The 24821-nt window shown below is 34.6% G+C and overlaps 1 protein-coding gene across 2 annotated transcripts in view; it reads left to right on the top strand.

Annotated features, from left to right (window-relative positions):
* The window catches only part of LARS1 (leucyl-tRNA synthetase 1), a 57905-nt gene extending 34641 nt beyond the window's left edge, over positions 1 to 23264 (top strand). For both annotated transcript variants that reach the window (XM_045551122.1, XM_045551123.1), the window contains 12 exons: positions 1441 to 1498; positions 3231 to 3294; positions 6772 to 6955; positions 8412 to 8502; positions 9366 to 9506; positions 10391 to 10531; positions 10767 to 10877; positions 13071 to 13181; positions 15802 to 15906; positions 17284 to 17379; positions 18751 to 18883; positions 22873 to 23264. In XM_045551122.1, coding sequence (XP_045407078.1) covers positions 1441 to 1498; positions 3231 to 3294; positions 6772 to 6955; positions 8412 to 8502; positions 9366 to 9506; positions 10391 to 10531; positions 10767 to 10877; positions 13071 to 13181; positions 15802 to 15906; positions 17284 to 17379; positions 18751 to 18883; positions 22873 to 23078 — 1441 coding nt within the window. In that variant the 3' untranslated portion in view covers positions 23079 to 23264. The remainder of the gene's footprint in view (positions 1 to 1440; positions 1499 to 3230; positions 3295 to 6771; positions 6956 to 8411; positions 8503 to 9365; positions 9507 to 10390; positions 10532 to 10766; positions 10878 to 13070; positions 13182 to 15801; positions 15907 to 17283; positions 17380 to 18750; positions 18884 to 22872) is intronic.
* Positions 23265 to 24821: the final 1557 nt, after the last annotated feature.

Below are 24821 nucleotides of genomic sequence, written 5' to 3'. Positions count from 1 at the left end.
TCTTCTATTAAATATAAACTAAAGCAGAAAGCTCACCTCCTCCTATCTGCTATATCCAGATATCCTCTTACCTACCCTAGGCTACCAAACCATGTCATATTTCAGGTGCATTGATGGTTTGCCAGTAATTCATTTGACCTCTTAGATACAAGAATAAAGGCAATTTAAGACAGGTCTTAGAATGTTAGAAATGGAAAGAATCTTCCATTTAGATTGGGGAGCCGCAAGGATCCAACATTGGTTGGTAGCAATGTTCTTACTAGAATCTGGGTCCAGCAGAGGCATTTTTAATCCTGTGTGTTTGCTCTGTAGTAACCCTTCCATCCTCTTCCCTCTTGACCCAGACATGTCTCTGCTTTTCCCTCTGGTCCCTCAAGTGGCTGAGGAAACAAACCCTTCAGTCTGTTCAAATTTTATTTCATAAAAGTAAGACAATCTCGTGTGACTTCTTGTATTTAGAATGAGATTGTATTTTTTTTCTCAAGAATAAAAGGAAGGTTTTGAAGTAGAGGAATAAAATAAATCTAATGTGGTTCTTACCTCTATTTGTCATCCAGTTATTTTTCTTTATTGTTTAAAATGTATTTTTAGAGAAATTGGTTATCTCAGAAGTACCCCTTACTAATAAGTTGAGTCTTCATCTCTTTGCACTAAGTTTTTTATATTTTTTAGGTTTTTCAAAATTACAGATAAATAATATCAAGTGCTGATGCCAGGCACTGTTCTAATCACTTGTAGTAATTCTTTTATCTTTCACTACAACTTTTCAAGGAACCTTACTGAGGCCTAAAGAGGTCAAATAACTCATCCAAAGCTACCGAGCTAATAAATGGCAAAACCAAAATGCAACCCCAGAGAGACTCCAGAACTCTTGCTCTCAACCACCATGCCCCACATGATGTCATTGCTAGAATGAATGAATGATGTGTACGTAGTTTTAAAATTCAAAGACTACATAAAGGCAAAAAGTTAAAAGTGAACTTTAATCCTTGCCCACATACCACTTTACTTCCCAAAGCTCTTCACTGCCATTGGTTTCTTGGGATTTTATATACCAGGATCAGATATCTATAGTTTTAAATTTACACAAAGATACCACATTGTTCAGAGTGTTCTGTCTCTTGTTTTTTTCACATAACAATATATTGTTAAGATGTTTTTATATCCATACTATAGCCCCACCTTTATTTTTAAAATAGTTATATCATTGGATGCCTGGATCATAGTTTATATAGCCAGTTCTCTGGTTTGTTTTCATTTGTTTCCTGTTAGAAACAGGACTACAGTAAATATTTTTGTACACATGTCTTAGCAAACTTCTGTGTTTTTATACATTTTGTACATTTATCTTAGCAAATGTCAGTGTTTTACCTTAAATTTTTAAGCCTAAAGCCTAATCTTTAATTTTTATTTTCTATCTTTAAACATTTACCTGTAAAGTGAGAAATGGCCTACAGCTGTGAGAGCAAATGGACATCTCCTCCTCAACTCCGAGAAGGTAAGTCTCATTTATTGCCTCTTGAAAGTTTAAAATTCTTTAGAAGGCTTTTCAGATTTAGAAAATTGCTCTTTATATATATATATATATATATGTCTATGAATCAATCAGAGAGTTTAAAAACCTATTGAAAATGTTTAGAACTAATAGCATAAACTAACTTTTTATCTTTGAGCAAGTAGAGTAGATAGTATTAATTGAGGGAGGAGAGAGGGAAGAGTCGCCTATTATAACATATGTATTTAGAGTGGCAAAAGGTGTATGGAGTAGTGTGAGAGAGGAAAAGAGAGGAAGAGGCAGGGATAAGAATCATAAAGGTCTTAGCATTGTGACCCCAGAAGATCTTTCTTACTAAGTTGAGAAAATGGTTTGGTGCTGATTATTTTATACTTTTGCCACTAAATCAGTAAAATAATAGAATTTTGGAGTTGTAGAATTTTTAGGTGTCATGTAATGCTTCTTCCCAGGCAGTATAGTAGTCCTTTCTATACTACTACCACCATCACTACTGTTACTATTAATAATATGTGTGAATTTTTTACAGGCTACATCGTACTTTATCTCATTAATCAATATCCTTAACAGGAGGTTATGCAAACTTGACAGAGCCCTGGCATGTCCCTATGATACTTTTATGCAAAATAGAGGACACCCCCTCCTCAACTTAAAAAAAAGTCACAGTATTGCTTATTTCTCATTAATAAAAATTATTACAAACTGGATTTATTACAACCAGTGAATTCTGCAACCAGTGAAATAGTAATGTCAGAGTATTTGTCATTATGACTATCTATATCATAATGGAAATAGTGACAGATTTAATAAAATGGCAGATGATATGAATTGCAAGTATGTAACATCAGATTTAGCCAGTGCCCTAATATTGCAAGGTAATAAAAAGTGCATTTAAGGTAATCTTTACATTAGACTGAAAAACTGCTTTTTAGAACTTTGGGCTTTTGTAGGTTTTGTTAGATCAATAAGGACTTTTCATTATTGAATTCATTTCTTTGTAAGTCAAAGTAGAACAATATATATTAATCCTGTTAAAACATGACATTTTTTTTGGTCTGTCTCAACATTGTTGTACTATACTAATTTTATTAGAACAAGATGCCTATTGCCATGTAGTAGAAGATTGATATAATCATTACTTCTTTTTGGTATTGGCAAAGTTATGCTAACAACATAAAAATTTTTAAAACAATAAAGATTGCTAGTCTGTGAATGGTGACTCTTTAGATGCATTGCCGTAAGGCAAAGCACAACTTGAACAACCAATTAGTGACCCTAATGATAGGAAGATTCTTAAAATACTAACTCTAACCTTGTGAGCTGGTCCATTCCATTTCTGAATGACTCTCATTGCTATAAAGCTCATCCTTATGTAACCTGCTGAAGTGTTCCAGAGTTATGCTGGAATCATTCCATATGTCTAACCCAATTACCGGGGGGCAGTATAGGCTACATCACAGTGGATTGAGTGTCACACTGGAGATCCTGTCCTAGGTCTGTCACTGATAGCTGAATAACCCAGACAAGTCACTTTATTGGCTTACCTTCAGTTTTTGCCTCTCTAAAATTAGTCTAAAGTATCTTTTCCTTTCCATATTTCTAATTCGTTTTTGTTTTTATCTGATCATAGCCAGCCTAATTCATTTGATTTGGCTGAGTTGGTCTATTTATTTATATATATTCTTATTAATGCTTGATCGTTGACTTTATATTTCAGATGTCAAAATCCACAGGCAACTTCCTCACTTTGACCCAAGCTATTGACAAATTTTCAGCTGATGGTGAGTATGCTTTTTTGTTACTGCTGTTGCATAGGGTCCATTCTCCTCAGATTACAATAGGTGTTTAAATTTTGTTTTCTCTTTTGCTTTTAACAAAATGTTAAAATATTCATTTTTTCTTTGTGGACAAGTAATGTTAATATTTGAAACATAAGAATTGCTGACATGATATATTTAAGAACAAATTTGAGCTGAAGTTACTTAGAGTCTTCTTTTAAATTAAACTCACTGTAATTGCTAACATTCAGACTAGTTTTACAGAGATGTTGAGTATGTAGGAAGCTTTTCCAAGATATTTCTTCTGTATTTGATATTCCCACAGGTGACCTAAACCTGGGAACATTGATTTTTCTGTAAATTTTTTTTTGCCTGGCCTCAGTTCTGTTACATTTTATTATTATTACTTTGTCAGGAGAAGAATGCACTGTCTATCCTGAAGGAACCATTCCTTTTTAATGTAACTATAGTCATTGTTAATCATGATACTTTTTATTGATCTTGGCTAGCACAGTTTGTATTCTCAATTTCTCTTAATTGGAATTAAGTTGTTTCTGACTGTCTCTTAGAATACTTTATTTAAAGTGTTATTCGCTTCTGAATAAGTAATGCATTTATATGGTTCAAAATTCAGAAAGTATGAAAAGCCTGTGCAGTAAAAATACTCCCCTCTCACTCCTATTCCCTAGCTACCCCTTTTCTCTCAGAGACAAAGTTATTAATTTCTTCACCTTTCATACAATGCTAGTGGGAATGCAAATTGGTACAACTCTCCTGGAGGCAAATTAGATAATATCAAACAAAACTTACCTTACTTTTTTGGACCAGCAATCCTACTTCTAGGGATTTACCCTGAAGATATACCTCCAACAATACAAAAATATATGTGCACAGGACTATTCACTGCTGTGTTGTTTGTGCTTGCAAAATATTGCCATAAACCTAAATGTCTTTGTATAGGAGAGTGAGTGAATAAATTATAGTATAGTCACATAATGGAGTACTATGCAACTGTAAAAAAAAAAGCAAGAATGAGAAAGATCTCTACGAACTGATGTAGAGTGATTTCCAGGGTATATTTTTTAAGTGAAAAAAACCCAAAACTGTGCAAAAGAATATTTAATATATGTACTCTCATGTAACAAAGTAAGAGATAGAAGACTATATATATATGTCTGTTAATTTTAAAAAGTACAGTTAGCCCTCCATATCCTCAGGTTCTGTATTCACAGATTCAATCTACTGTGGATTGAAAATGTAATTAGGCCTACGATAGTTGCTTCTGTACTGAACATGTACAGATTTTTTTCCTTGTCATTATTCTCTAAATAATGCAGTATAACAACTATTTACATAGCATTTATATTGCATTAGGTATCATAAGTAATCGAGAGGTGATTTAAAGTATATGGGAGGACTTGCATAGTTGCAAATACTATCCCATTTTATATAAGAGACTTAAACATCTTGAGGATTTTGATATTTGTGACCCAATCCCCCACAGATACTGAGGGACGACTGTGTTGGAGTGATAAACTAGAAACAAGAGAGATTAGTTACCTATGGGGTGCGTGGGAAAGTTGTGGGAAGAGTGGGAATTGGGAAGTAAGGATTAGGAGGCAGCAGCACTTCCCTTCCTAAATCTTTTTGTATAGCTTTGATAGTAATATTTCATGTACCAAAATATTAAATACATAATTAAAATCAATCAGGACGTGTAGAGGGGACTCCAAATGGAATACATACAGTAATAAATGGACATAACTATATTGCGAATGAAAGCATGGAAGTAGTGAAGGGATAGGGAAGAAGTAACCTAAGTAACTTTGAAAAACAGTATTTTGATTGGACACTAAAGCTAAAGACAGAAAGAACTACACACAAATACTGTAGTTAGTAAGTCTCTTACAGGAGATATAAGCAATTATGAAACTACTTTGTGTATTTTAGGATTGAATAAATAAGTAAATATATGGTAGATAATGAGAACCTCTGCCTCAGAGAGCTCACTGTCAGAAAAAGAAGGAATATTATAAGTAAAGGAGGAATGCTATTAATACAGTGAATTCTGTGGTATTGGATTGGAATTGGTGGTATCAGTATGAGCTTAATTTGTTTTGTGTACAGGTATATAGTATAAAAATAAACATAGATGGATATGTATGTATGGGTTAGTATACATACATATATTTCCCTAGTTCTGTCTGCTGAGAGGGCCTAGGAGCAGTGATACCCCAGTAGCAATGAAACACTTGACATTCAGATCTTGGTTTCTAAATATCATTTTCCTATAAAAGGAACTAGGGCTCCTAGGAGAAGTGATTGATTTGAGGTCTGAGATAGGGAAACTACGAGATGAGTGTGAAATATCTGGTGGTGTCAGAAAATACAGAAATACTTTAAAAAGGATGGGGACATGTCAAAAGGACACAGGAGCCGACTTGAAGAGGTCGCGGTAGCCTAAGCTAGAACAATTTTATCAGCAAAGTAAATAATGAGGGTATTGGATTATAACCCAAAAAATAAAATAAATATCCATGAGTCCATACTGATGTATATTAATAACTGGATAAATAAATGAGTGGGGGAGCAGGGGCATTTTATCTTTTCAATTTCAATTAATAAATGTAGAAATATTAAAATTTATTTCAAAATAAAAAGCTAAAAAATGTTTATAACTTCTGTGTATTCTAAGGATATTTAATGCATACATAACTTACTGTTACATGTTCTCATATTCCCCCTTAAGACATAGAGGGTAGCATACTGTTCTGTACTTTTGTCTTTTTCACTTAACAGTTCATATTTGAGATCAGTTCACATTGGTACATAATGAGTTTACTCAGTTTTTTTTTTAAGCAATATAGTGTTCCATTATGGGGTTATCCTGTAGTTTATTTAATTAGGCTCGTATTGATAGACATTTAGATTTCTTTCTAATATTTTAGAATGGAAGATTTTGATAGTACTAAAAGATGAGAATTGAAAAAATGAAGTTTTATTAGTGGAAAACTTAGAAGAACGTAGTTTTAAGACTGAGAAATTAAATGTGCATTTCTACACATAAGGCACCATTGTGTGTTCTCATGCATTAAAATATCGTAATATTTTACCACCTCTAAATGAGGCTGAGATGTTGATAGAGAAATCAGAAAATGACTGTATATTCCCAGCTTATCATTTTCTTCCTCTGTCTCATTAAAGATCACTTTATCTCATTAACTCAACATGCATGAGAAGAAACACATACTGATGCTAAACGTATGCAAATTGATATGGATGGTTCAAATATTTTAACATCATAGTTAGGGATCCTACTTTTGGTGATTTTTATTTTTGTTGTTAATCTAGGACCGTCCTTTAAAGCATCTGTTGTTTTTAAATTTATATATGGGTTTTGCAGTGTACCCACTGGACACATAGTTGATACTCAATAACCATATTTTTAATTCACTGATTGATTCTTTTCCTCTTCTCCAGGAATGCGCTTGGCTCTAGCTGATGCTGGTGACACTGTTGAAGATGCCAACTTTGTGGAAACCATGGCAGATGCAGGTATTCTCCGTCTGTATACCTGGGTGGAATGGGTGAAAGAAATGCTTGCCAACTGGAACAGCCTAAGAAGTGGTCCTGCCAACACTTTCAATGATAGAGTTTTTGCCAGGTAATCTGTGGATCCCAACCACTTTATACTGTAGAGCTGCTTAGTCCTGGTGCATTTTTAAGTTTTCTTTTTCTTTGTTTTTTTCCTAAAATAAATTAGATGATAATAGCTAGTATTCATTGAAGGCTTACTTGTGCGAGGCACTTTGCTAAGTATTTTGCATGTGTTTTCTGACTTTAGCCTCAAAGCAACCTTATATGATAAAGATATTACTAGCTTAATTAATTAAGAGACAGGGTCTCACTCTGTTGCCCAAGCTGGAGTGCAGTGGCGTGATCATAGCTCACTGTAGTCTCAAACTCCTAGGTATAAGTGATCCTACCAAGTAGCTGGGACTTGAGGCATGTGCCACCACACTTGGCTAATTTTTTTAATGTAGAGATGGGGTCTTGATATATTGTCCAGGTTGATCTCAAACTCATGGCCTGAAGGGATCCTCCTGCCTCAGCCTCTCAAAGCATTGGGAATCATAGGCATGAGCCACCACTGCTGGCAGATTAGCTCTATTTTAGAAATAAAGAAACTGAGGCTTAGAAAAATTAAGTATTTCATTAAATGCCTCGAAGTTAGTAATTGCATACTTGGGATATGAACTTACTTCTGTCTCCAAAGCTTGTTCTCATAACCATTTTATCATGCTGTCTTTCTTTAGAGTGGGGTAGAATGATTAAAAGAAAAGTAGATTAAAAGAAAAGGAGAAATATCTTTTTTTTTTCTCCATTCAAAAGACATTAATTAACCTCTCTGTGTCGGGAGCCATCCTTAGCACTGGTGTTACAAAGATGAACTAAGACATGATACTTCCTTGTTATCCAGCAAGAGAGACAATCGCTTACCCGACCAATTATTAATATAAATACAATAGTAAGGATAAAGAAAATTCAAAGATATCATGTGAATTTTGGGTTTCTTGAAAAATAAAAAGGAGTTTTGCAGGGAGAGAAAAAAGTGTGTAAAAGCCATGTAAAGGGTATGATATTTATTCAAAGTGCAGTATCTGGAGGGTAGAGGTAGGAGATGAAACAGGTTGGGGCCAGACTGAGCCAGAGTAAGAAGGGCCTGAGTTGGTATGAGAAATTTTTTCCCTAATATCCACTATTAGTTATTTAAAATGCAGTGGTTAAAACCTGGCTACAACCATAGTTAAGCTATTTTCATATTGCATTTTGGGCTTGAAACAAAGTTTTCATCAAGGAATTTTTAAGCAAGCGTCGTTTACTGTATTTTCATAAGCAGAAGTCATAAGCATTGTCAGATGACAATACTTAAGGCTGGATAGACAACTGACAGACTGCAATAATCAGTGTTAAGGAACACAAAGATGATGTTGTGTTGAGCAATTTTAAATGTTTCAGGGATTGTTCTCATTTTACTGCTTAGTAGTATATGCAGCAGCCTGTTATACCTATATGTAATTGCTTTTAAACTCAGTGACCTGTTTTTGCCTATTCAATAGTGAAATGAATGCAGGAATTATAAAAACAGATCAAAACTATGAAAAGATGATGTTTAAAGAAGCTTTGAAAACAGGATTTTTTGAGTTCCAGGTAAGCTGTTAATTCTTTTGGTAGGTATAAGGCATGCCAGTGTGAATATGATGTATTTTCCTCCTTTTTTTCTTCCTGCTCTCAAATAATTACTCATCTAAAGTATAGACTGTGAAAATTCTGCCAAGAAATCTTTAAATTCTTCATTAAATTATGGTTTTGTTTTCTTTGGCATTTTTTCTATTGTGTCCTTTTAATATAAATAATTCTATTCCTAGTTAAGCTATGAGCATTAATGTAAAGGAGATTAAATCTAAAATTCAGCCATACTTTCCAGGAAAACATTTTTAAATTGATAAAAACAACAGCAAAATTGTAATTAATTGCCATTAGTTTGAAAGCAAATGTTTTTTGAGGTGTTCCACAAGATGTCAGTATTTCCTCAAGTTTGGCATTTCAAGTGCTTAAAGTAAAAATGTAGCTTTACTCAATCAGCTTTGTAAAATATCACATTGGGATTTATGTAACTTGGTTTTTAGAGATGTGGTTAAATAAGGATAAGTGCTTAGCTTAGCAATGTGTTGTATTTATAGCCTTTTTGATACTTAATATTTTTCTTATATGCTGCTCAGAGCATTCACCCTAGTACACAGTTAAAATTGTTCAAATTTTATGTCTCAGTTACAAAATATCTTTAAAAATTTTTTTTCCTTGAGAGTGGTTAATATAAAACTGCAGTATCCTTTGAACAAAGATATATACTTACTTCCAAATTCTTAAAAATAAAACTTTACCGTAATTCATTATGGAATTTTAAAAGATTAAACACTTAAAAATGCATTAAAGCCAAGACACTGAAATCTTTTTACTTTATTTTAAAGAAGTAAGATGAGGGAAATGGTAATTAATTTCGAATTTTATAGGCAGCGAAAGATAAGTACCGTGAATTGGCCATAGAAGGGATGCACAGAGAACTTGTGTTCCGGTTTATTGAAGTTCAGACACTTCTCTTGGCTCCATTCTGTCCACATGTGTGTGAGCATGTCTGGACACTCCTGGGAAAGGTACCTTTATACATCTAAAATGTTACGAATGGTTTTGCTTTTGGCTGCAGTGTGATATTGTTATTTAAGAGAAAAAGGCTGAAAATGAGTATTTTAGGAATAATGTTGATTCATTATCATCATTACAACAACTTAACCCAGAGCTGCCTCCTGTTTAAATGGATATATCATATATATACCTTTATTTATATATGCACAGTGTATTTATTTTAAAAAGGTGAAAATATTGAGAAAGATGTAAACAACTGTTAGGAGCTGCTTATAAACAAAGATAGAAGTGTATATTTGCATAAATATTCTTATTTTATATAAAACTTCAGGCATATATAGGATTTCATATTCAGAGATATTATATTAGCATTTTTACTGTGAAGATAAATTCAATTATTTCTCCTAGGCTTGCAGATAAATAGATTGGCTGGTTTAATAACTCCTCTCCAACTTTATCAGCCAGGCTCTTTTGTATTTTTAAATGCATGAACAATGCAGAAATGTGCTGATGATCTATATACCAAATAGCCATACTTTCAATACTGGATGTATTAACAGGATAAAAACTGAGAGTATGCATAATTTATATAATAATGATTAAATTTAGGCAAATTAGCATTACATAATTTTCTTTGAAAGTGAGCATATGTGTGTGGGTATTAATATGCTTGTACAAATGGATGCTAATTAAGAATGTAGAGTCAGACTTCACAGCTTGAATTCCAGGGAACATTAGATCAGGGGCTGTGGAAGTGTGTTATGTGTAGTCAGGTTTGAACTTTGAGCACACAATTACAGATGGTAGTCTTGGTATGAAACTGCAATCAAGAATCATAAAATAGTTGTGTTGTCTAATCTCACTGCACCTTTTTTTGGTTTTGTGTTTTTAAAAGCCTGATTCAATTATGAATGCCTCATGGCCTGTGGCAGGTCCTGTGGATGAAGCCTTGATACGTTCTTCACAGTATCTCATGGAGGTAGCACATGACCTTAGACTACGGCTCAAGAACTATATGATGCCAGCTAAAGGGAAGGTAAAGTCATTTTTTAAAAAAAAATTTCTTAGAGGTTATTGGTCAACATTTAATAATAATGAAAATTTTAAAAAGACTTTCATTAAAATGTGTAGGGCTAAATTTCCTGCTAATGTAGTTCTCTAGCATGTATAATTTTAAATGTTAGAAGCAGTGGTGGTATATATTGCAGGGTTCTCATTTTTGGTTTACATAAAAGCACTGAAATGTTTTTCCCTTTTGTTTTACCATGTAGAAGACTGACAAGCAACCACCTCAGAAGCCCTCACACTGCACCGTCTATGTGGCGAAGAACTATCCACCTTGGCAACATACCACCCTGTCAGTTCTACGCAACCACTTTGAGGTGATGCTCTCAGTAGACCTTTTCTCCCCAACAGTGTTGCATACTGCCTATGTTGCTTTTGTTTTTAGGATGTTGACAATATCTGGGGAAAGGAAGACAGGCAGCTTTGTTGGATTCCGTCTGGGCAGGGAGTGTCTTTTGTTATCCTTGGTGGCTCATAAATGGACACTGAGGGAAAAGCTGCTGTTTTTTCATCATTTCTGAAACTTTCATACAAAAATACATTGGATCTAGTTGTATGTAATTAAAAGATGTGTGGATTTTCATATATGTAGTTGAAATTATGAAACAGTTTGATAACAGGATAGAGTTTGCCTTTTGAATTGGTTGTGACTTGAACAGTGGGATTTATGAAATCTTAACCTTGTTATATGTGAAAAAATTGAAGCTTGGATCTTGAGTACTTTAAAAGAAAATGTTGTTCAGTTTGATAATTACCTATAGAAATGTATAGCCTGAAGATGTTTTTGGCTCTGTCAGGTAATGATAGTTCTGTTTAAAAGAAACTTAATATTTAAACTTTGTTCTAAGTTTTCCTACAGAAGAAAATCCATTTTTCTTTTACATTCAAAATATGGAAACAAAGTATGTTATGGAATTTTGGCTTTTTTTGCTGAGGTTATTAGAACAGTTATTGCTAGACACAGATCATTAAGGTGCACTTAAAAAAGAGAAAGACAGTAGGGTTTATGGTAAAAACATAAAGCAGAAACATAAAGGAAAAATCCTTAGCTTTGATTTTCCAGACCTTTATTGGAATTTTGCCTCAATACTTTTCATAGTTAATTAAGAAATACTAGGAAAAACTGTTAAAATTTGATGGAGAGAGAAGAGCAAGTTTTTTGTATTCCTGGTTAATCTAATTTTTTTGAGAACTACCTCCACCTTTGCTTGTGTGTAATAGAAATAGAAGGTAGCCTTTAGAATGTGCTTGCAGACTTTGAATTGTGGTAAGTAAAAGATAAAAGCTACTTTGGTTGGTAGAAAAATGAAATTGTGCCTCAGTGGATTATGTATTCATACCAGCAATTTCTAGGAAATGGTGGAAAAACCAAATATAGTATGTAGTGTCCTAGGTATTAAAATTTTCTTTACCTCTGTTCTTTTAGAAGTTATATTTTTACTTATATTCATTGACTAGATATATTGTTTCAAAACAGTGTCATCTTTTGGCAGTATCATCTTCTTTTTAAATTTTTATTTGTTTTCATCCAAAAGAACTAAAAGAATGTTTGTTTATAATCAAGAAGAGTGTTCTTGTGTTAAATATGGCATCTTTTTGGTGACATAAGGGAAAGGAGTATTACCCGTCCTTTCCTTTTTCTTTTATATGGTTTTCAGAGAAACACATTGACAAGTAAAATATTTTTTTCCCCATATACTTTAGTAAAGGTTAGAGTTGAAAGTAAATAGATTATTTGAAATCTTACTGTGTGTTACTTTTCATTTAGATTCATCCCCAGCCCTTCGCTTTGGTGCTATGCATTTATTAATAAAACAAAGAGAAAATAAATCACCTAAAACTCTAAAAAGATCAGTTTCTTTATTTCTTACTCTATTGAAGGGAATCTTGATGTTTGTAGAAATGAATTTAAATTCATTCAGCATATTTGGAATTGTGTGCATTTTAGTGATATAGGCATTTATTTTTGAGTAGATAAGGATTAAACTATTTTTAATAGGTCAATAACTGGAGATGCTTTTTTGCACATTTGTGATAACAATTTATAAGGAAGAATGTTCCAAGGCAAACATCATATAAATTTTGTATGATAGTTGTGTAGCTTTTCATTTTAATGTGACTAATGGAATGCAATTAGAAGTTTGAAGACAAGATTTTTATAAGACCATGTCAACTTCTTACCAGGTAAAATCTAATGTTACAATCCTGGAGTTGCTGTTATTGTAAGGAAAGATTAAATATTCAGCAAAAATCAACCTGTTTCTTTTTTTAAAACTAAAAAACATGTATCCTCTGAATTTAGAGGGAATTAGGGAGACTCTCTTCTGTGTTGTTCATTCAGCTTTGACTTTCCCATGATGTTAGAGGCTGGACATTCTTCCTCTATTTTCTACCAGACTCACAGAGGCCACCATTCTGTGTCTGGCATACTTCCTAAAGGCACATCTACTATCCTGCTTTATTTTAAAAGTATTTTTCTCCATAGTCCTCTCCCTACTCCCTTTTTTTAGGCCAACAGTGGAAAATTGCCTGATAACAAAGTCATTGCTGCTGAACTAGGCAGTTTGCCAGAACTGAAGAAATATATGAAAAAAGTGATGCCATTTGTTGCCATGATTAAGGTAAGCTGTGGACCTTATGCAACTGTGACCACATGAGTAATGGTTAGATGGGACAATATACATACAGAAGGGGAAGAGCGTTGGGCATAGTCTTCCCCCAGAAATCTGCTAAAATAGCACTTTTCAATCAATGGTGGTGAGAAATGAGCTATCAGATTTGGGGTTTACCTGTGAAATTGCTGAGCATGTAAAAATATGTATTGTGGAAGAAAAATTGGTTTAGAATCACTGCACTGAATTATTCCCTTCATGTTCTGATTTTCTTTCTTTTCAGTTTTGGGAGGAAGCATATTCTTTTGGCTTACATTAGGGTGTTTTTCCTAGAATTACTGGAACCAAGATTCTATGTTTTTATAGGTTTAGCTTAGCAGGATAAGGATAGTGGTTAGACAAGGGTTTGTCAGTAATGGCTCTATTGATATTTTGTGCCAGATAGTTCTTGTGGGGTGCTGTCTTGTGCATAGTAGGATGTTTAGCAGCATCCTTGGCTACTACTCACTAGATTCCAGTAGAATCCCCTTTATCCCCTGTTCTGACAACCAAAAATATCTCCAGTCATGGCCAAATGTCCCCTGGAGGCAAAAATCACCTCCCACCCTCCCACTGTGCCACCATTGAGAACTACCGGGTTAGACTCTTGGTTTTCTTCATATATGTAACTGATCTGTTGGATTTTTTTGACAAAGAGAAACTGAAAGGAGGATATATATTCCTTAAGATCTCAGGCTATGGGGTTAGACAAATCTTGATTCAAATCCTGCGTGTTTGTCACTTATTAGTTTTGAGACCTTAGACAAATCACTTAAATTTTCTGGGCCACAAGGTTTTTCATCTATAAAATGAGGATGAGCCTACTATTTAGGAGTACTGTGAGGAATTAATGAAGATATGTACCTAACACACTTAAATAGTGCCTGTCAAGAATTAGGCTCAGGATACGTTTAAAAATGTAAATCAGTGTCTTCCAGCCTGGTAGGCATACAGTGATTATTCTTGTACTGTATTTTAATTTTTGTGTCTTCTCAGCTGCAGATGCCTAAGATGAGAACTCAGCTTCTCCATTATTGAAGTAGATTGGTATTCTTGGGAAAGCCTTTTAATTCTCCCAGAGCGAAGTCACTATATGATCCTCAGAGTATTTTTAGTTTCAGAAATAATTTAGAATCCTGTGTTGACCTACACCAGTCAAGTTGTATGCTCATAGTTCATTGGTTCCCCAATGGCTAGTGCCAGGTCCGTTGTCAACGTGTAGAGGCAACAAAATATCCCATTGGTGGTTGCAGAGGCAAATAATTTTGATGACATGCTTTAAGAGAATCTGGTGAAACTGATTTGAAAAGTAGTTATTTTCATATAAAATGATATTACATTCAAGAGTTGAATTCTTTAGGATCTCATTTAAATTTGAAGAACTAGTGTCAGACTGTTCAAGTGGTAATATATGTTTTTCATAATATTGTTGATTTGCCAGGCAGATTAGTGGTTTTATAAACTTTGAAAGTGATTAATAAATCTGGGAATAAGAAAATGGCTTTCTAGAACTTTTTCATGGGAAAAAGAAACAGAACTTGGATGGCAAACTAAAACAATGTGTAGTAGGAATAATGTCAGGTTATTTTTATATAAGTAAAATATGTTCTAGGCAGTTAGCTGTATGCGTGTGTACTTGGATCTCTAAAAGTACATTTTGAGCAGAAATATTTAATGTTCAAGAAAATTAAGAATAAATTGTTTTTTATATGCCATGGGATTATCTGAGTACCCCATATAGCATAATTTTTTCTTTTTTTCTTTAAACTTTGCAGGAATATCTTTGGGCTTTTTTTTGTTTGATTGTTATTGGTTATCCTCTGAAATAGCTTTAAGAAGGTGGTATCTTAGAAAACTACATTTTTTTTGTTACCTGAAGGGATATCATTTGTTTGATTCCTTGTCAGAGTAAATTTTGTGGGCTTGCATGTTAAGTCAGTCTAAATAAACAATGATAAAGCCATATTTATTTTATAAATCTGAACACTTTGTACATTACAGTATTTTCAGTGCTGCCTTACTTTTATCATACTTTAAATGATAATTATGCTGAGCTAATAAATTTCATTAACAAGCAAACATGGATAAGGGAAACCATGAGTCAAGGCCTTTCCTTTAACTGTTGAATTTTTTTTTTCTTTTTTTTTTTTTTATTGAGACAGAGTCTTACTCTGTTACCCGGGCCAGAGTGCCATGGCGTCAGCCTAGCTCACAGCAACCTCAAACTCCTGGGCTCAAGCAATCCTCCTGCCTCATCCTCCCGGGTAGCTGGGACTACAGGCACGCACCACCATGCCCGGCTAATTTTTTCTATTTTTAGCTGTTTGGCTAATTTCTTTCTATTTTTTTTAGTAGAGACGGGGTCTTGCTCTTGCTCAGGCTGGTCTTGAACTCCTGAGCTCAAGCAATCCTCCCGCCTCGGCCTCCCAGAGTGCTAGGATTACAGGCGTGAGCCACCGCGCCCAGCCTTTAACTGTTGAATTTTAAAGATTGTATCAGTTGAGAGAAGAGTGATTGCTTTGGAGGAAATACATTCTTTTCAACATACTCTTTATGTGATTTTGTTTTTCCACACCATTTTGGCTATTAGGAAAATCTGGAGAAGATGGGGCCTCGTGTTTTGGATTTGCAATTAGAATTTGATGAACAGGCAGTGCTTATGGAGAATATAGTCTACCTGACTAATTCCCTTGAGGTAAGAGGGCCAAGGATTGTAATAATTAGTCAACTATAGTAAACTGTAATCCAGTTCTTTTATTTTAGAATAAACCTTTTTATAAACTTCATCTTCTATGTTTAGTATCTTTGCCAAATATATCAGTCAAAAATATTTTTGGAGGGAAAGAGAATGGGTGGGAATAAGAATTACAGGAAGAAAAAAATGATCTGTCATTTTATTTCATTTATCAATTATCTTTAATTTATGTATAATTATTCACTTACATATTAAAAAACTAACTGTATATGTCTGGGTATTGTCCCCAAATTATCTTAAAGAAAATGAAGAGAGACCTTATATTCAAATGCTTTCTAAGTCTCTCATATTATGGAGTACTCTGAATTGCTTCTTTTCCCCCCTCCCTTTCAGACCTCAAATTCATATAATTGGGTTAATTATAATCTGTGGTTCATGATATATTATCATTGGTCCATGCCTGGCTCTGTGTTTTTTAAATTGATAAATAATGAACATCTATGAATCTACTACCCAATCCAAGAATAGAACAGTACCAATGGCTTTCACGTATCTGTGACTTTCTTCACATACCCTCTTTCTGCCCCAGTCATAACTTTATATATAGATTTTAAATATGTTTCTCTCAGATGACTTAGGCAGAAGGAAAAATAATTCACTCTAGAGAACTGAGAACTCAAAAAGTGGTTCTAGTGATAGTGAAGACCCTAAAGTAAAAAAAAAAAAAAAAAAAAAAAAAAAGAATGCAGGTTTAGAGTTTGAATAAAATTGTTTCATCAAATGTGGAGATAGAAGAAAGTTATTTCTAAATAAGCATTTTATCTTAAATGAGTTAATGAAATTGATAAATAGTAGTAGATACCTGTTTTATGTGTATCTCTAAATGTTCATGTATGTTCATGTAGATTAAAAAAAACTCTTCTTAGGTCTTCTCACTTGGACAATGGGGAATATACCTTACATTGAGAGTCATCTTGTATTCAGGCATGTGTAGGATGCTATATTTCTGAGCTTTTCTTCCATTTATTTAAGTGGAAACCTTATATTCTCAAATGATAAATTTCTGAACTTCTGTTTGTCTCAATGGAAGGCCTTTATGCTGATTTCCATTTTCTCTTATATGGCAGATAGACACCAGATTTCATTATAGAAAATGGTAAACATGACTATATAAATAATACTATGAAACATCTAAGATGAGTATTAAATAACTGATTACAGATTGCATTTACTGTTTATATGGAAAATAATAAAATTGCACAGACCGTTTCATGTTAAGTGGAGAACTTAGTTTTGCTCTTAGTGAAATGAGGTGATGATTAATTTCAATCACATTAAGTAATACTAATGACTTCCATTTTTTCCCCCTCTATTTAGCTAGAACACATAGAAGTCAAGTTTGCCTCTGAAGCAGAAGATAAAGTCAGGGAAGACTGTTGTCCTGGGAAACCACTTAATGTTTTTAGAACAGAAGTAAGTTGAAGGAATCTCACTTGAATCATTGCATTTTAGAGCTAGAAGAGACCTTAGAGATCATTACATCTAAATCCACCATTTTAAAGATGGAAGGAAGGAGGATACAGAGAAATTAAGTAATTGGTTTGTTCCAGGCCATGTCATTTGTTAGAAATGAGGCTAGACTTGAGGTGTCCTAATTCCCAGGTTGGTACAATACTTACTTTTCCCTTACTTTATTATTATGGGTGTTATCAGATGTTATTTGTGGGTTTAAAAAATAAAAATATCATTTTCAAACCCTAATTTTTATTAGAAAAAATACAGTGGGAATTGAAATGTAAGACCTTTTTAAACAGTGAAAAGGAGCTTTCAAACTTCAGATGAGTCTTGGTTTGATTGTTTTTTAATGCTTTTTGGTTTTTGGTATAAACCAGAGTGATGTGTGATCTTAAGGTATGCTAGAATTCCTTTTTTCTCTTCTTATTTTTTGGCCATTATTGGTGAAGATAAATAAGTTTTAAAGGTTTTGAAAATTCTGTTTATTTAGTTTCAAAGTATCCATTCAGATTGGCAGCATTTGGCAAAGTCCAGGGGACTGCAATCGTGAGAGTCCATAAAATGCCCTTTTCTTGGTAAGCAGATGACTTAGATATATTCTGTTACTTTTACCATATTTAATTGAAAATCTAGCAAACAGAAAAAGTCTATTTTGAAAGAATAAGGTAATTGTGATCGTGGATACTTCCTGAATTTTATCATCATGTAGCGAATATTCTCATTACATCAAGATATGGTGACTTTTTTTTTTTTTTTTTTTTGAGACAGAGTCTGCTTTGTTGCCCAGGCTAGAGTGAGTGCCGTGGCGTCAGCCTAGCTTACAGCAACCTCAAACTCCTGGGGCTTAAGCAGTCCAACTGCCTCAGCCTCCCGAGTAGCTGGGACTACAGGCACGTGCCACCATGCCTGCCTAATGTTTTCTCTATATATTTTTAGTTGGCCAGATAATTTCTTTCTATTTTTAGTAGAGACGGGGGTCTCACTCTTGCTCAGGCTGGTCTCAAACTCCTGACCTCGAACGATCCACCCGCCTCGGCCTCCCAGAGTGCTAGGATTACAGGCGTGAGCCACTGTGCCCAGCCAAGATATGGTGACTTTTTAAAGTACAGTCATTTGGGCCATGGAGATAGGTTAACCTGTAAGCATATAATACCTATAAGCATGAACTTGTGCAGCTTTTCTTTTATATTTGAGTATGCCTTGGTCATGATTTTAGGATACCAGAATTAGATCTGTCTTTCATTGGGCATTAAAAATGTAGCAGAGATTTCCCCTCACTTGTTAGTATTCAAGTTTGATTTTCTATAACAATGATTTTCTCTTTCCTAGCCTGGTGTGTCAGTTTCCCTACTGAATCCCCAGCCATCCAATGGCCACTTCTCAACCAAAATTGAAATCAGGCAAGGAGATAACTGTGATTCTATAATTAGGCGTTTAATGAAAATGGACCGAGGAATCAAAGGTAAGTGGTTTTGCTGAAACTCACATTTAGCAGTAGCTTGTGGATTTGATGAGTTTTAATTAGGGGGTGGGGGAGAAAGAAAAGTAACTAGCTTCTTAGGGACAGCTGTATAATATGGAAAGAACATTGCACCCAGAATCTGGAAACCTATGTTTTTTGTGGAATTCTATGGCTAGGTAGCTTGGTGACTTTGCCATGTCACTTAAGCTTTTTTTTTCTTTCTTTTTTTTTTTTTAGAGATAAGGTCTTGCTCTGTCACCCAGGCTGGAGTGTAGTGGCATGATCCTGGCTCACTGCAGCCTTGGAACTCGGTCTGGGAACTCCTGGGCTCAAGCAGTCCTGCCTCAGCCTCCCAAGTAGCTAGGACCACTGTGCATGACTAAGTTTTTCAGTTTTTGTAGAGATAGGGTCTCACAGTGTTGCCCAGGCTGATCTCAAACTCGTGGCCTCAAGCGATCCTGCCACCTTGGCCTCCCAAAGTGCTGGAGATACAGGCATGAGCCACCATGGTTGGCTTAATCTTTAAATGGATTTTTCTTTTAGTATATTGAGGACACTGGGTTAGATAATTTTTCCAAGACTCCACCTAGCTATAAATTTATAGCAAGTGATTTCTGTCTCTCAGAAGTATATGGAATTAAGGAACATATACCCTTAATATTCCAAACTAACCTGCCCAGCTCGATCTGTTCCTGGGAAAGGAAGAGAAACAGAGTAAAAATTATTGATTGTGTCATGTATTAGTCATTTAATCCTTTTACAACCCTATAATGTAGGAGGTATTATTATTTTTTCCCTTTTACAGATGTTGAAACGAAGGCTCAGAAAGGCAAGTAACTTGAAAAGTTCGTTCAGCTAGTAAGTCCTAGAGCTGGAATTCAAACTGAGGTCTATTTGACTTCGAAGCTCATATTCTTTCTTCTGAAGTCTAAACAGTGTGCCTAAATAATCTTAATTTCTTATCAATTTTAAGCCTGCATCTTCTGTGATTAGATTCAGTGTAATAATTTATGGCTTCCTTTTTCATCACCCAGCCAAGTCTTAGGCTGAGCAGAGTGTGAAGAGACTTAGTGTGTCTCTGTATTATATTTCTTCTGAACTCTGAAGAAAAATTAATGTTGAGATTCTCTATTTTGCATTATCTTTCTTTTTTCTTTTTGATAGCAATCAAATTTGATTAAGTCACTTTCTATCACTATAAAAATTTTCTACTAAAATTCTCAGACAGTGACCTAATTTATGGAACTATATTCAGGGTAGTAATAATAATCCATTAAAATAGAAGACTTGAAATAGCCCTTTGGAATTCATTCTACCATTATTTTGTGTTCTATTGAAGTTACTCATCTCCATTCTGTGGACATTTATTGAGAGACTACCACATGTAGTATACGTAGAAACAACTGTGTACATAGAAAGAGACTCCTATGTATGTACTGGGGACTTGGGGAGTCCACAAAGGCATTGGGAGCTGCATCTAGTGAACGGATAGGGGACTCAGCTATTCTGCACATAATCGTAATCTGAGGAGAAGCTACTGAATACAATAAGAAAGGTACAGATAAAATGTACATTACAGAGAAAGGTGAGATATTTTCCAGCTGTGGTAATCAGGCATGAGTTTATAGATAAAATATTGTTTGCATGGGGCCTTGAAAATTATACCTGTGAAGGTAAGGGGAAAGGGTGTATTAATAGGAAGGAAATACCAGTTGCTTGTTTCATTGTGTATGGATCATCATCACTAGTAGTATACTAGGGTTAGAGATTTTATTGTTTTTAGACTTTTTTTTAATTGTGGGGAAATATACATAACAAAATTTACCATTTTAGTCATTTTTAAGTGTGCAGTTCATTGGCTTTGAGTACATTTACATTGTTTTGCAACCATCACAACCATTCATCTCTAGAACTTTGTCATCATCCCAAACTGAAACCCATTAAACAGTAACTCCCCATTCTACCTCTTCCCAGTCCCTAGTAACCACTGCCCTACTTACTTTTTTTATTTAAGTTTTATTTTTTTTATTTTTATTTTTTTTGAGACAGAGTCTCACTCTGTTGCCCGGGCTAGAGTGAGTGCCATGGCGTCAGCCTAGCTTACAGCAACCTCAAACTCCCAGGGTCAAGCAATTCTCCTGCCTCAGCCTCCCGAGTAGCTGGGACTACAGGCATGCGCCACCATGCCCGGCTAATTTTTTCTGTGTATATTTTTAGTTGTCCATATAATTTCTTTCTATTTTTAGTAGAGATGGGGTCTCACTCTTGCTCAGGCTGGTCTCGAACTCCTGAGCTCAAACAATCCACCCAGCTCAGCCTCCCAGAGTGCTAGGATTACAGGCATGAGCCACCGTGCCCGGCCAAATTTCAATGTTTTTAATAACAAGAGAGATCTGGGATAAGAAAAGATAGTAAAATCACTAAGAAAGCTCCAAGAACTTATTCACTGTAATGAACTACATAGTGAAACATCAAAGCAAATGTGTTTTGTCACTTAGAAGTCTGATCGAGTATTAAGGTTTCTTTGAAATAGTTTGATTCAGAATTGCTTGGAATGACGAGGGAGGTCTGTTTCAGAGAGAGAGAGACAGATCTACAGTAAAAGACCCTATGCCTAAAATCTGCTGGCAGGACTTGTCATTGCCTCTATAGTGAAATATTTGCTACTCCTGATGTGCAAGTTGAGTTGCAATAGCTGTTAAAATGAATTGTATTCTTCCCAAAATAAGATTATGGCTGTCATCAAAACTGTGGCTGCTCCTTTCCCATTTTAATTTTCAGGGCTGTGCTATGTCAGGGAATGGATTGTATGGTCTCTGCAGAGACTCTCAGATAGGGTTTGCTTTTGTGGTAGTTGCAGGTAATTGCTCTATAAGCCCCAAGATCCCATCTCAAAACTCGTAGTCCTTTAGTTTTTGTTTCCCAAAGAGAACAGAGTGCATGGATATCTTACATGTCTGGCAAGCTGCCAGCTGCATTAATATCTCCTTTTATCTCTTATCCCTCTCATGTTAAGCTTCATACTCTTGAGTCAACATGGGGGAGTGTAAGCTCACAGACCACCCAGAGATCTGTTTCAGAAAGGAGTAGGAAGTAATTCAGGAAATATCTTCTATTTTTATGTATCAGGTTAAGCATAACTAGCCATGCTACTCTTAGAATGAGGTATAAACCCAGAATCAGTATTTTTAGTCATTTCTGGTGTTTTTCCACCATCTGAAATAAAATTGTTGGGAAGTCTCTGAATTGCTGAAATAAATAAATTTCTCTTGGGCTCAGTTGTTGGCAGAGTTGTTGGATCATAAGTTTGTTTAAGAGACAGATGCTTTTTTTTTGCCAGGAGCCCTCTTATCAGCTTGCACAAGAGCAGATTAGGAAAATCTCAAGCAGGATAGATACTGGAGCTCATTCTAAAGCTTAAAATTCTAGAAGCTGTGCCCTTTCCTTTGCTGTCCCCCTCCTCTCCTTGTCTGTCATCAACTTTATACAAATGCTTTCATCTTTTGGGCAAAATGAGAAACTGGTAGTGCTATTTCTTAGAGTAGTAATTATTTCTCTAAAAGGATCTCTAAGAAAAGCTCCAATTCTTGCAGGTTTAATGTATTCCAGGAAACACAAGAAGAAAAGAAATAAATTTTAGACTTTTTGACGTTCTGTAGAATGGTTAATTAAAGCATATAAAAAGTGATTTGAGAGACCATATAGGATGATGCTGAAAAATATACTCAACTCTTTCTCTCTCAGGTTATAATCCAAGAGATGTGTTATACAGAATCTCTGACGATTTGATATGGGTAAAAGCCAAAAGGGGATAAAGATTTGTTATATTTTGGCTTTGTTTGTGAGATTGAGTCTCAATTAATAATTTGATGAAAATATTTTTGTTTAGATATAACAGTGTGTTTAAAACGTGAATTGTTAGACTCATTCATAGGGTTGAGTCAGTGACTATAGTTAAATGCTCACATTGATAATCTCTTTTGCTGTAGACCTTTCCAAAGTGAAACTGATGAGATTTGATGATCCAGTGTTGGGACCTCGACGAGTTCCTGTCCTGGGAAAAGAGCACACTGAGAAGACGCCTATTTCTGAGCATGCTGTTTTTGATGTGGACCTCATGAGCAAGAAAATTCATCTCACTGAAAATGGGCTACGGGCAGATATTGGTGATACAATTATCTATCTGGTTCATTAAACTCATGCAAATTGGAGATTTATTCTGGTTTTTAGTGATACTACTACTCCTCTGATTGTGCCTACTGACCTGCTATGAGAACTGTAGGCTGGACCAAACAGATTTCATGTCTGACCATTTAATTCTGCATGTAATCACAATTACACCAAGTTATCTTTGATTCCCAGATCTAATAGATTTTTTTTCTTCTTCTTTGGGCCTCTAAGAGAAATGGTTTGTGCCATACTTTTTTTTTAATGATGTATACTTTACACTATTTATGAAGGCTAAGGAGTATCTAGCAGCTTTTTATAGTATGTTCATTTGTGGAGTTAGCTGTATTTCTTTTTTTTGTTTTAAGTAATATTTCTTTTTTTTTTTTTTTAAGTAAATTAGACAGTTCTGTGTTTTTATGAAAGGAAATCTCATGATGATTTAAATGAGAATATTTTGACTTAGCTATGATCACTATTTTGTATGAAGAACAAATAGGTCCTGCATTCTGTGAGACTTTTTGAAGCTTTAATATGTTCAAATAACAACCAATATTCAAGGCTAATATCAAGTTTATACATTTATTTCATTTACACTAAATTTAGGCATTTTAAAAGAAGATTTCCACCCCCTAGAAATCTGCATTTACCAAATTTGTCTTGAATCCAGTTGTGTTTAAGGATTATGCTATGATTATATTAAAATTTTTTTCTTTTATTCTTGCTGAAATGTGTTTTAATATTCTATGTGCCATCTATCTTTCATATGAAGAAAAAATATAAGGTGTTGACTAACAGAAGAAAAATATTTCTTTTTTTGATGGGTTTAATTTGGGGAAAGACCCATTTTGATAACCCAAGGGAACCTGAATTCTGACTTCTAGGTCATGTAAACAGATTTTATTGAGCTTTCTTATTTTTTCTCCACAATTAAAGATTACCAGTCCTAGATGAATGTTTTATCATAGATTTATTGAAGTAAATCATAGAATGTTAGAACTGAAAGATCCCTCAGAAATTATCAAGTACAAATCATCTTTATCTGCTGGGGGCAGGCTATATCGCATAGTGGGGTAAGGTTACATACTCTGAAGTCAGAATAGCTAAGTTAGATTTCCAGTTCTTCCATTTGCTAGTTGGGTGATCTTGGCCAATTACTCAGAGCCTCAGTGTCTTCATCTGTAAACTGGAACTAATAATCATACCTGCTTTGTAGGCCTATTGTGAGATGTTTAGATGAATTGATCTAGGAAAATCACAAATGTAGTACAGTGCCTAGCTACCAATGATGAAGAAGACGACGAATATACCAGGGTGTATTGGCTTAAGATTACTGTAAACTATAATCATGTCCTTTATGTTGGTTCCTTTGGGGCAACTGTTTCTTTGCATTCTTCTAGATTCTTTTGCTGCTTTCTTCAATCTGCATAGCCTTAGTTCCCAAAATCAAGCAGTGCTTCCTAATGTGTAAAAACAAGCCTACTTATGTTTAACTTAAGTGAATTAAACTGTATATGCTTGGCCAAAAAGAAAAAAGGGAGAAAGGAAACTAATTTTAATATTGTGAGTGATTGTGCCCATTTTATTAAATGAGCCTATGAACCTATACTGCTTTGGATTAAATGTGAGTTGGGATTCATGGATCCCCTCTTTTCAGAGTCTCAATTCCTGTGTGTTTCTCTTAAAATGAGCTTCTTGCTAGGCTGAGTATGCTTCTCATGTTTAAAGATACATAAGTTTTGTACAAGGAGGCCTCTACAGATAAGCCCAT

The sequence above is a fragment of the Lemur catta genome, chromosome 5 (genome assembly GCF_020740605.2).
Source record: "Lemur catta isolate mLemCat1 chromosome 5, mLemCat1.pri, whole genome shotgun sequence".
NCBI classification, from domain to species: Eukaryota; Metazoa; Chordata; class Mammalia; order Primates; family Lemuridae; genus Lemur; species Lemur catta.
This window is presented reverse-complemented; position numbering and strand designations above follow the sequence as displayed.